The sequence below is a fragment of the Manis javanica genome, chromosome 7, assembly GCF_040802235.1.
Source record: "Manis javanica isolate MJ-LG chromosome 7, MJ_LKY, whole genome shotgun sequence".
In the NCBI taxonomy this organism is placed as follows: Eukaryota; Metazoa; Chordata; class Mammalia; order Pholidota; family Manidae; genus Manis; species Manis javanica.
Window position 1 is genome coordinate 25,136,599 of NC_133162.1, and position 12,751 is coordinate 25,149,349.

Sequence of the window (12,751 nt, forward strand, 5' to 3'; positions counted from 1 at the left end):
CTTCCACCATTCTCTCAAAGATACATCATTCTTCCTGCCTCCCTCCCCGCCTCCCCACACTCAACTTTTTCTCATAAGAAAAAGATAAGAGAAAGACAGAGTGTTTGAAGTCTCAATAAATTGTTAGCAAGTTTGAGTGTACAGAAAAAAAAAAAAATCAGGCATGCTTCTTACTTGCTTCTGCCCTGATGACCACCATGCAAAATGAAGCCTGGGCCCAGATGCCGACTGCATAAAGCATTTCTTATGCTACATGTCAACTGGCTAAATTCCTCAAAGGCAGCTTTGCTAAGGCTATCACTTGGGCAAGATTTGACAGGAACTCAAAGGAAAAAGAGAAACACAGAATCCTATAATTTGCCATGAAAATAATCCTAAAGATAACAGGGCAGTGTGTATTGTATGAGCAGACTCAGTGGTTTCGTTGGTCCTTTGGGCTTATTGGTTTATGGCTAAATTTAAAATAAGGTTCCTCCCGGGCTAGCCTGTTCTGTGGTCAGTGAGCTACAATGGCTCAGACCAGCTCTCTCCCTTTATTAAGTCGTGCTAAGTTTGGTGTAACACCCTGCATGACTGTTAGTCAGCAAGAAGTGGTGCCACTTGTGTTCAATAGGAAATGGGCTATATGCATAACAGTAAGGATATAGGGATATAGACCTACATAACAATATCATAACTCTCATTCTGGATTCCGGCCTCTTCCAGCTTCTCTATGTAGCCATGAATAAAAGTCACATTGGCTATCTGGAAGCCATATTTTTCCATGTGATATTCAATATGCTTTTTAGCCACTTCAACCTAAAGGAAGAAAAATACAGATTTGATAATCAACATTTTAAAAAAATACACACTTTTTTTCCTAAAATATTCCTATTGCTAATGGAATATACTTCCCCCAGACTACTTTGGCTAAGTATTCAAGGTTCCTCTGGGCATGCAGGATATACTACAGCCTGGGACAACTCAATGGGACATAAGCTCCCTGTTTGATACATGGGTTTTGCTTGAATAAACTCTACACTCAATAACAAAATCTTTCAAGATAGACAGCAGAAGGGAGGAAAAAATCAAACTCCACTGGATCATCGTGATGTTCATATATCAGCTCAAACCTCTGACTTTGTGTTTTCCCGAAAAGCCCCTAATGGTCAAAATTCCCAGCTTCCAGGGCAGGAAGCACTAGTTGTACCAAAGAGCATTGCATTTAGCAGCCTTCTTAAATTATCCTTGAAGGCTCACAAGGAAACGACTTTATCTCTAAAAGAGCACTTTTGAGAATGTTTTCCTCCTTATCCTCCAAATCATCAACTCACCTGACCTTCTGTCATGTCTATTCCAGTGACACGTCCCTTCTCACCAACCAGCTGACTAAGTGCATAGCAATCTCTGCCACTTCCACTACCCAGGTCCAAAATCCAGCAGTTTTCCAGATGCTCAGGGATGACCAGACCACAGCCATAATACCTGGGAAATACAAAATATATAGATATTTTCCCTCTAGAGACCAGAAATTGTGGAACCACTACATCTTATAAATCCTTCCTTCCTCCTTCCTTTTTCTCTTCTTTTCATCATTCTTTCAATTTCTGTTTGGGTGTTTAGTCTCCTCCACTAAACCGGAAGCTCCGTGAAGGCTGGGACTCCAACTGCTTCACTTACCATTGTATGTTGGGCACTGCACCAAGTACTGAGACAAGCTATGTAGAATACTGGTTAAATAAATGCATTTAGGCATTAGCTGAGCATCTAATGCAGGTTCAGGGCTGTGCTGGTTACTAAAGAAGAAATTTAGAACAATTTCTTGTCCATAGGTGTATTTAACTGCGGAGGTAACACGTGAGCACAGAAAACATTTTCCATGCGTCATTGACAAGCTGAGCGACACAGGCAGCGAGTCCTGTAGTGCTTTGAGGAAGCGGGGCTGGAGGATTGGAGAAAGCTTCGCAAAGCAGGTTAAGACATCGGTGGGGTAATGGATGGGCAAGATTTGGAAGGCCAACAGGAGAAGGCATTCCAGATGGTAACTGCACGCTGAGAGGCAGAGATCACCTTGGCGGTGCTGATGGCAAGAGGAAGGGAAAGTTCAGCGGAGAGTAGCATAGTGCATCACAGGGAGCCAAGGCTGGTTAGGAAGGGAGGGCCAAACCGGACAGTCTTCCATGTCAGGACTGAGTAGTGTGACTGTAACCTGCTAGTAAAGGCGGGTGCGGTGGAGTCATTGGCGGTTCTTAAACAGAGCAGTCAGGGGAGGAGGGCCGTGCTCTACCAGTTTTATGGGAGAGGCAAGCTGGCCGATCGGAGGTGGGTTAATCCCCTCGTGACTGGCATCTCTCCTCCCCGCCTCTCCCCTTCCCCCGCCCCTCTCTCTAAAGCTGCTATCTGGGGTCTTCATGGGGGCAGCAGAGAGCACTCTACCTCAAGGCTACTTCCTCATGTACGTTCTGCAGGGCTTCCCGGATGTGCTTGGGGACCGGCCTGGCTGTGGTAATGCAGGCATTAGTCTGGAGGTCCGCCGTTTTCTTCAGCACCTGTCCATAGTAGGTCTGACCCAGAGGCCAATAGTTGGGTAAGGAATAGGGAGAATTAAGAGCTGGAGCTGGTGCCCACTGGGAGAAGGGCCACCATCCCCCCACCCCCACCCATCTAGACCTGGCCGCCGTTCCTCCCAACAGAGCTCTGAGGCCCCACTCCGCCCTGCGCGCCCGCCGCAGCTCCTGGGGGCAGGGGCGCGGGCCTGGCCGAGCCTCCGAAGGCCTGGTGCTCCCGCGCCTTCCTTCTGCCAGACAGCAGACAGCACCATCTGCCTGGTGGGCCAGGCTCCGCCTCTGCCACTCCAGGACCTACTGGTCACCTGCACGTCCTTCCTGATCTCAGCGTCGCCAGGGGCAGCCACTGCCGGGAGGGGAAAGGGGGAGCTTAGAGGCGAAGGCGCCGAGCACCCGCGCCGGGAGGGCGTGCGCCCAGATTCAGGGGGCTAAGGGGCAGGCAGCAGGCCGGGGAGCGTCGGCGGAGGAGAGACAGGTCGGGGGACGCGGCAGGGCTGAGCGCCTGCGTGGGGGACCTGCCCTGGGAGCTGCGCGGGGAGGCACACTTACTGTCTCCCAAGTCTCCAGACTCTTGGACTTGGACCCTTGAGGCCCAGCGCTGCCAAGGCCCAGCCCCGCAGAGGGCAGGGCTGATCCCTGGCCAGAGGGCTTCCGACCCACTGGGCTTCAGGGATCCACTTCCGCTTCCACCCGGCGGCGGCCCACATCTCTGGGCCCAGTGTCATCCAGACTTCGTCTTTTCAACCAGGAAGAGGCTAGTACCATTCATACCATCTTCCTTTATTGTTCCACTGTATAAACCTCATTACTTTGACACAAATGAACACTGACACATATGATTTTCCCCTTTGGGGGATGAAGTCACCTTTTCTCCATCTATTTTTAGAAGTCAGATCACTGAGATACAATTCACATCCAGTAAAATTCATCTTTCTTTAGGGTACAGTTCTGTGAATTATGAACATCACCACAATCAAGGCTGTCCCGCAAAAGTTTCTTCATGCCCCTTTGCAGTAAATCCCCTGCTCCCAACCCCAACTCCTAAACCATAGAACTGTTCTCCCTGCTGTTCTAGAATGTTATAGCCATGGAATCATACAGCACAGAGCCCTTCTCAGTCTATTCTGATATGTATTTAGGAAAGCAATTTTGCTAAGTTCATATTTAACTAACATCTAGTAATTTTTGGTCAATTCACTTGTTTTCTAGGTATTGTTATTTGATCTTGCAGGAAGTTTTTTTTGTTCTTCTACCCCCATTATTTGTGTCTTGCTTCCTTTTGTGGTGGTGAAGTATTTCTATTCATTAGAATAGTGAGCTAAGGGGCTCCAGGTGAAAGATATCTACAGTGGAAGATTCACCATTTTTCAGTCTCATCTGCCAGGAACAATCTTCTCTGATGTCGGTTAAATATTAATGGGAAGGTATAGTATTTTATATCTTTAACGAGTTAAATCCATGGAAACAATCCTTGATGGAATATTTTTATAGGTTAGAGTATTTCCTACTATTGTGTAAAATTACAGATTACCAGATTTTTTGGCAATCATACAATGGTGAAAACACTCCTAAATATTAGTTTTCAAAATTCTCTTTCTATAAAATTAGTTCCTTTAGGAAAGCAGTCACTTTCTCACTCATTGTTAAAATGGTATCTTTATCTTCAAGAGGCAGATTAGTGGGAGGTTAAGGAAAGGGCTCTCTCATTTCCAACTTGTTCACTTGTACTGCTTGATTATATTATCTTCAATTTGTGGTTATTCACAAGAATCATTTGATAAACCTTAAATCCACTTAACCACACAGATAAACTGCAATAAAGCAAATCACCATCAAATTATTCCCAGTTTTCCCTTTAAAGTCTAGTGTGCAGGGTTGATTTTGGACCAGATTGCTTGTGACCATCTTTCATTCTGATTGGTCAATACCTCAGCCACAGGTTTTTGTTTAGTTTTGCTGGTTATTATCACCCTGTTAAATGACAGGTACGCTATGTAGATGGTATATACTACAAGACCAATTTACAGCTCTCATATCAAGCCATATTTTAAATATCAGAAGGAACTGATTTCTTTTTTAATGTTAAAACATAAGCAGAAAGTTTCATATTTTCTTCCCTTGCCTCCAGGGATGCCCTTGTGCATACCTCTTCACATCCCACCTTGAAGCTACTGGCCTGATAATTCCAGGATGGTCCAGAAAGGCGGGTTTCAGTTCAGTACACAGAATCATCTTTCACACAGAGCTTTCCAAAATGGCCAGCATCCCTAAGGATTCCCCCAAAATTGGATGCATTCAAGCTAGATGACCAACTGGAAGTTTACTTGCAAGCGATGCAGTAGCAGGGGTAAATGGCTTGGATCCAATTACTTCCAAGACCCTTTCTTTTGTAGTATGTTAAATGCTAGAAATGACAGGTAGCACCCTTGTTTCTATTTATAAGGAATTTAATACATAATACAGAGATAGACTAGTAGTCAAAAGACCCACCATCAAACTCAGTGAGTGACCTTGGGTAAGTTATTTCATTTCCTTGGCTATGTTCATCTGTGAAACATGGAAACAGAATTTCATCATTTTGGAAGCACCTTACAGCTGCTATTCTGGGGGTCTAGAAGTCTTCCTCCTTCATCAAATATTGTTATGTTGCTTCTTAGTTTTTGAAACATACTATTAGAAAGAAATTAGTCTTCATTAGAAATAGAAGCTGAATTTTTTCAAATGCCTTTTTGGTGTACATTACAGTGATAACACAATTTTATTGTTTCTTATTAATATAATGTGTCTTGCAGGATTATATCAACTTTGTAATTCCAGAACTATTTTGGCAATTCTTCAAAATGTTTCTCTATTCGATTTTTCTGAGATTTATGAGGACTTTTGCACCTATGTTCATAAGTAATCTCCGAAATTTCCTTGCTAATATCTTTTCTTTTCTTTTTTTAAAGAGGTTCACATTTACTTCAGCAAATGAACTGGGTATCTTACTATCATTTTCTATACTCTGGGAGTATTTGGAAATGATTTGTTCCATCATTGGAAAAGTTTCAGGAAAACCATTTTTCTTTTGGAAGAAAATGACAAGATTTTAATTGGTTATTTTTGACAATGTATGGATTATTTTTCATAACCAGTCTGGACATATTCTCTTTGAAATGTCAGTTTTGTAATATTACATCTTTGTATTGTAAGGAGGTACACATTTTGATACTAGTGTTACTAGACCCCCAAAGACCAGGTTCTTGAATTTCAATGTGATAGAAATAAACACCAAAATCAAAAGATAGAAAGCAGACAGAATTTACTACAGATAGCTGACAAGAAGGAGAGGTCAGGCCCAGTGGAAAGGGAAATGGTGTGGGGTTTATAAAGGCAGTCTCTGAAGGTCCAGGGGGTTCTGAGGTATGTAATGATCAATCTTTCTTAATGTTTTCCTGCCAATATGTCTTCAGGTAAGACACTACTCTGACGTTTGACAGACATCAGTTTATAATCTCACAGTCTGTTAGTCAAAAGGTTCCTTTTGATGCCCTAGAATAGAGGCTTTCAGGAGAAAACAATGTTAATAATAAATCGTCACAGGTCAAGTGACCTAAAACTTGTGCTTGATCAGGTGCTAATGTTTTCAAGTTAGGTACATGTCCCAAGATGGAGGCTCATTCCAAAATGCAGTCCCTCTTGTTCAATCGCTGTCTGCTTCATTTCCCCTCTGGGATTTTATTCTCCTTTTCATAAGGGGTGATGAAGGCCAAAGGTCTGTCTTCTGTAACTTCTTCCTGCTAGATGGGGCCATAAGTCCTCATACTCGGGAGGAACAGAAGTATCTCCCTGATTGACCAAAGGATCAGTAGAGGACTGGACCTCCCAGAGTTGGGACTGGCTGAAAGCTGTGAAGCATTATTAGCTAAAGCTGAAGTTGTTATAACCTGCTGTTGAAAATAAACTCAGGTACCCAGACTTCATTTTTCTAAAGACTGGCAACCTTTGAGATTCTCTGTTAGGGTGTCATAGAAACAATAACCAAAACCAGTCTTGAGAATAGGTCAGTTCAGTGAGTTGGCTGTATCTCATTTCAGGACACAGTCTTGTAGGCTGGCTCCCAAAGTTAGGCCTATCTTTTCTAAGCAATCAGAGTCATTTCTACAGGAGCAAAAGAAAAACAAGGTTGATGGTTGGAGCAAATCATAAATCCAGTGTCTGAGGCCTGAGTGCTGCCAGTGAGATTTTTAGATGTCAAACTTTAAGCATCTTCACAAACAGGGTGAGTCCATGCAGTGGTAATTTGATTTTCCTCCTTTGCAGTTTGGATGTCTTTGGTGATCTTTCTGAATGGCCCACACAGTAACAGGTATAGAGATTATCTAAACATGGGCTGTCTTGAAGATGCCTCTCAAGTCTGTGTCAAATCCCCTAGCTCTAGCTTGCAGAGCTTCAGGGAAAAACACAAGTTTAATTCTTTGTGGTTCTAAACCAAAAGGATGAGAGAAAATTGGAAACATTAATTTGGAGAGTCATAACCAGGTATTTGAGGAAACCAGGAGAATTCAAAATCTAGTACAATTTATCAAGCAAACAGAAAGCCCTCAAAGACAAATTAATCAGAGCTAGACTTGAATATGCCAAAAGGTGTGTTAATGAAACATAATTTTTCTCTCTAAACTCGCCCTATTTAAGAAAGATAACCATTTGTTTCCAAGTTGAGTCCAACTGTCATTAGGCAGCTCTTGTCTGGGTAGGTCTCACCCCTTGCGCTAGGTGAAACCTCAGCCCAGCCAGGGAAGGATTCTTGACTCTGATTAAGAAATCGACCAGGTCGGACAAGTTGTAGATAAGGAAGGAATTCATTAAGGTGAGAGTAGTAGTGAACGGCAGCAGCCGTGCAGGCAGTAGAGAGCAAGGAAGAGCAGAGGGAGGAAAGGGAACTGCTCGGCATAGGGCAGAGCCCTTGCCCACTCCTGAAGCCAGGGTTACCTGGTGTCCAGGGTCTGCTTGAATCTGCACAGCATCAGAACTAAGCCTCTACCACCCCAGTATTTGGGGGAGCCAGAGAGCACTGGATGAGTGAATTTATGTTCTGAGAACTTCCACTTCCCTACTGGTCTGAAATAAAACAGGGAGAAAAGGATTGTGTTAAGACTAGAAAGCTGAATGAAATAGCAAAGTGACAAAGACACTGACCACCAAAGGTGTAGGTCAGCGAGTTTTTGTCTTTATCATGGAAAAGAGTTCAGAGACAAGTGCTATCAGCTTATAGGACAGAAAATTTAGTTGATATAAGACAGCACACACTCCGAGAGGAGTGCAGGCAACCTCAGAAAGGAAGTACACTTAAGGACTTAGGGTTTGGGGTTTTATAGTGCCTTTTGGGTAGGGTTGAGCATGAGGCATTACGTATACAGGTGATTCATAATTCATTTAAAGTTTTGTCTCAAGAATAGGGTTATTTAGGTGACTGTGTTGGTCTGGATCTCGGCATTCTTTATTCACATAGAGGTCATTTACACTGCAGAGGTCTATACCCTGTCCTGGTTACAAAGGTATTTAATTGATTAAGGGGCTGGAAGAGGAGAACAGCATGTAGATTAAGTTAAAGAATAAGCTGAGCCCTTTTCACAGGCTAAGTAGGTTTTATAATGGCATGACCTTGTCCCATGTCCCTGCCCTACCTCACAATTATTTACGTAAGTGCAGCAAGAATAGTGATTGACCATACAGATATTTTTTAATCTGCTTTACTGTTACTTTTTCATAAGAAACCTCAGACTGAATTTTGAAAAGGCCAGGAAAGCCAAGCCAAGGACTTTGCTATCAGAGTTTGCCTACAGTACATACATGGTTTGGGTTACTTCCCCTCTTCTTAAATATCCTGAGGTTCCTGCACCTGACAAGAAGTGACTTTGTTTACTCGCCTGGGAAGGCTGCTGGGAACTCTGTAAGCACGATATCAATACTTCCAAGGGCTTTATTGGCTTCACAAGGTCAACCTTAGCTCCTTAAAGCTGTCTGATCATATTTGGGTCTATATCTCTCTCAAATATGACACTTTAGCCAAAGCCTTGGTAATACAACCAATGTTTCTAATTATGTCCTGTTACACGGAGAAAAAGACTCTTATGTAAATAACTATATTGCCATAAAAATGAGAATACTCACTGAGCATTTCTGAATTCTAGAGGGATCAGGTAGAAAGAAGATAAACTTGTTTTTCACTTCTGCTTATAATTACCAAATTGCTGTCCAGTCATAACTCAAGAGAAAAAGTTTCCTTAAATCTGGAAAGGAGGGAGGCATGCTGGAGAGGTGACCAGCACAGAGGTTCAGGTCGGGTAGTCTTTGAGCTGGAGTTTATGCAGGGGATGGCATATTCATCAGGATAGGTGGGGTTTCCTCCAAATAAAGGTTAGGGGCTATGCCTTTTTTTAAAATATCTGATTGCCCTGATAATGGTCAGCCTTGGAATTGTCATGGCACCAAGGGGTGTGATTTTTACGTCAATGAGAGCATAACGAGCTTCAGGGTAACTGGGGGTTATCTTTGTTTCCCATCTAGAATCTAGCTGGTGTGTTTTTGCCTCACCTGTTTTACTTGCTGGCCACAAGAAATGGCCTCAAGCTCCTAGTATCTGTGGTTTCTTAACTCGCCCAGGGCTTTTCTCATCCTAAACTACACTGCCTATGTCAAAATGATCTAAAACCTGTGCTTGATCAGGTGTTGTTCTAAGAGTATGTTTTCAAGTTAGGTACTCGTCCCAAGGTGGAGGCGCATTCCATAATGGAGTCCCTCTTGTACAATTCCTGCCTGTTTCACTAGCAATCAAATTTTTAGCATCAAGCTGACAGATCGCTATTTTAAAATACAATTGATTTATTTTATATACCTCCTATTCAATTAGAAATGTACTAATTTGTACTTCAGTGATTGAGCTGACTCTTTACCAATGTAATCAATAGGAACCAATTAATAGTTTCATATATTTTTCAAATTTTTGTCATTCATGCTTGGTTTGCTTATTCCATTTTGATCCCTTTTGTTCTCTTTCCAAATTCTAGCCACAAATTTCCACACTTATCCCTAATGCAGAGATTTAAGGTATGAATTTTTCCTTACAGTACTGCATTGGTATCATCACATAAATTTTCGTGTGTAGAATCTGAATTCTCATTATTTAAAAAGTGCCATCCCCCAATATATCCTCTACAATCCAGGTGCTATTTATTTGTTTATTTTATTTTTTATTAAGGTATGATTGATATACACTCTTATGAAGGTTTCACATGAAAAAACAATGTGGTTACTACATTTACCCATATTATCAAGTCCCCACCCTACCCCAATGCAGTCACTGTCCATCAGTGTAGCAAGTTGCCAGAGATCCACTATGTCCCTTCTCTGTGATACACTGTTCTCCCCGTGGTTCCCCACACCATCAGTCCCCTTCTCCCTCCCTCCCCACCTGCCCTCCCACACCCCTCCCCTTTGGTAACCACTAGTTCATTCTTGGAGTCTCTGAGTCTGCTGTCATTTTGTTCCTACAGTTTTGCTTCATTGTTATACTCCACAAATGAGGGAAATCATTTGGCATTTGTATTTCTCCACCTGGCTTATTTCACTGAGCATAATGTCCTCCAGCTCCATCCATGTTGTTGCAAATGGTAAGATTTGTTTCTTTCTTATGGCTGAGTAGTATTCCATTGTATATATGTACCACATCTTCTTTATCCATTCATCTACAGATGGACACTTAGGCTGCTTCCATATCTTGGCTATTGTAAAAAGTGTTGCGATGAACATAGGGGTACATATGTCTTTTTGAATCTGAGAGGTTGTATTCTTTGGATATATTCCAAGAAGTGGGATTCCAGGGTCAAACGGTATTTCTATCTCCAGGTGCTATTTAAAGAAGTATTTTTTGTTTCCATATATTTGATCACCATTTAACTCTACCTACCTGTTAATTTCCACATGGGACAAACTATCCAATTACAGATAAGTCTGCTTGTTCTCACATTTTTGGCTACTACTTTTCTTTCATGTATTTTGGCATTATGTTCTTTAAAATTACTAAATTCGGTACTACAGGTTTTCATTATTTAATGTAAATTTCCTCTTTATTCTCCATTAAAATTTTGATGTGAAATTTATTTTATCATATATCATGTAAACAATCACTGCTTCTCTGATATGTGTCCCAGCATGATGAGGAAAACTTGTATCATACTTTTGTTTTTTTCACGTATTTCTTTGCTTCCTGTATATGTGGATGATTGAACTTGGTTTTGTTTTCTAAATTGGAAACCCCTATTTTTAATCAGTTCTTGGATTGTCTAAGTAAATAACCCTACCATGTGATGATAATTTTATCTCTTTATTTTTAATAGTTATTTTTAATTTCCTAAAACTTATTTTTAATTTCTGCACTAGGCATGGCCTCCGGCAAAAGGCTAAATAGGAACAACATCCTCCAGTAATGCTTCAAATGTTTTACTCTTAGCATGACACTTGCTTAAGTTTGCAATTGTTCCTTTTAAAGGTAAACTGAGCAGGTTTACATTTAATCACTGTAATAAATATTTATAGAATGGATGCATGCATAAAAAAAACTAGGTTTTATTTTTTACCTTAAGTTAATGTGCATATATATAATGAGGAATAAATGCAATCTGAGGTTTTAGGTGACTTGATATATAATATGAACTAAATTGGGTTCTTATTTGCTTTTTTTTCTTTCAGTGAAAAGACCATTTTTTATGTCAGTTTTCTCCCAATCCATCAGTAAATGAAGAACTAAACTAGAACAGAATAGAGTCCCATTTCAAATTCAAAGTAAAGATATTCAGATATGACCACAGACAATGGTGATGCCATTTAACAAGATGAATTCAATGAACACAGATAAATGTCTACCTACAAACATATGATATTCACTATGGTACAATCCTACACTGCTATCACTCACAATAATTAAACTGCCTTCATACTGGCAATTATGTCATACAAGTGAATTTGCTGATGACTAGCAAAATTACAAAGTGAAGCCAAGGCCACCTACTCAAGAGTCAGAACAACAAAGAAATCTTAGGAATGCAGGTCAAGGCAGGAGGCTGCAGCTGGCTGGCCAGATATGATATAATTTGCCTAATTTTCACTTAGGATTTGCTACAATGAATAAAATACTATCTCCTCTAATTTAGTAGAAAAGAACAGAACAGATATTACCTATCACCATTCTGTGACCATGAAATTAAGATATTTCCGGAATGTATGATAAAAAGACAAAAATTTTTTTAAAAAGTATTAACCATTCCTACGTATTCACAACAGGAGCCCAACTTCTGAATTTAAAAAATTACTCAGAATTTGCCTAAGAACCACATTTAGACAACATGGTTTTTGACATATTAAAAATATATTTTAAAATAAGTAAGTTTCTATGGGAAAAACTAAGACAGCTTTTAATTTTGCTTCACCATCAAACTGAACAGAGCAACTTAAAAAGTCATTAAGAGTATGGGTTAGTTTGTTTCAAGAACTGCTTCCAGATTTCAGCCACCTAGCTTCTTGTCAGGATAAACTGTACTTCATTCAAATCTTTCCAACTACTTTTAGAGAGGAAAATGGAAAAATCAAACCTATAGCACAAGGGTCAAGCAAAGTACTTCCTCCTCAGTGTCAGGCACAGAAGTGCTTTTGTCCTCGTGTAAGCCATTCTATTTCAACAGATGGTTCAGCTGGGCCTGCAGATCTGAAGACTGCTCAACACTGGAAGTTAGAATCAAGAGAAAGTTTTATCTGGAATGAACAATAAAAACATCTCTTTGTACTATTTGTACTTTAATGCATAAGTACTGTTGAAATTAAGTCAAAATTCATATTGGTCAACTAGAGTCCCAGAAGTGTTTAAACTATGAAGAAAAGGTTTGTAAAGCCAATTAGTAGTGTAAATAATATTTCAAGGGACATATTTAATCCACTGGAAAAAAAATAAGGCTGTTGAATGACTTTAGGACACATGTACTCTACTTAAAGAGTATTACCAATGTAAAAGACTTTCTATTCCTTAAGGTTGGCTTCCACACCCTGGAATTTTTGGAAAGCCTTTACTTGCAGTGATTTGACTTACTGCATGCCTTTGAAATACACTGTTCTTTATATCCTGAATGAGCTATCCCAGAGGATATGTCAATTCAATGGCATATGTCAACCAG

The 12,751-nt window shown here is 40.7% G+C and overlaps 2 protein-coding genes across 5 annotated transcripts in view; both read right to left on the reverse strand.

The window, feature by feature from the left end:
• AS3MT (arsenite methyltransferase) overlaps positions 1-7,634 on the reverse strand; it is a 40,185-nt gene extending 32,551 nt beyond the window's left edge. Inside the window, exons 1-5 of one of the 3 annotated variants that reach the window (XM_017655835.3) lie at positions 3,096-7,631; positions 2,852-2,892; positions 2,416-2,543; positions 1,314-1,464; positions 662-798 (exon numbers count right to left, since the gene is read on the reverse strand). In XM_017655835.3, the coding sequence (XP_017511324.3) occupies positions 662-798; positions 1,314-1,464; positions 2,416-2,543; positions 2,852-2,892; position 3,096 (458 nt within the window). In that variant the 5' untranslated portion in view covers positions 3,097-7,631. Of the gene's footprint in view, positions 1-661; positions 799-1,313; positions 1,465-2,415; positions 2,544-2,851; positions 2,893-3,095 lie in introns of all 3 variants that reach the window. The other 2 variants (XM_073240491.1, XM_073240490.1) reach the window with 2 other exon arrangements.
• Positions 7,635-9,736: 2,102 nt separating this feature from the next.
• The window catches only part of BORCS7 (BLOC-1 related complex subunit 7), a 29,384-nt gene continuing 26,369 nt past the window's right edge, over positions 9,737-12,751 (reverse strand). Inside the window, exons 5-6 of one of the 2 annotated variants that reach the window (XR_012133054.1) lie at positions 12,176-12,305; positions 9,737-10,436 (exon numbers count right to left, since the gene is read on the reverse strand). Coding sequence is in view for 1 of the 2 variants with exons in the window: in XM_037001216.2 (XP_036857111.1) it covers positions 12,254-12,305 (52 nt within the window). In the remaining variant the exon portion in view is untranslated. Of the gene's footprint in view, positions 12,306-12,751 lie in introns of both variants that reach the window. The other variant, XM_037001216.2, reaches the window with a different exon arrangement.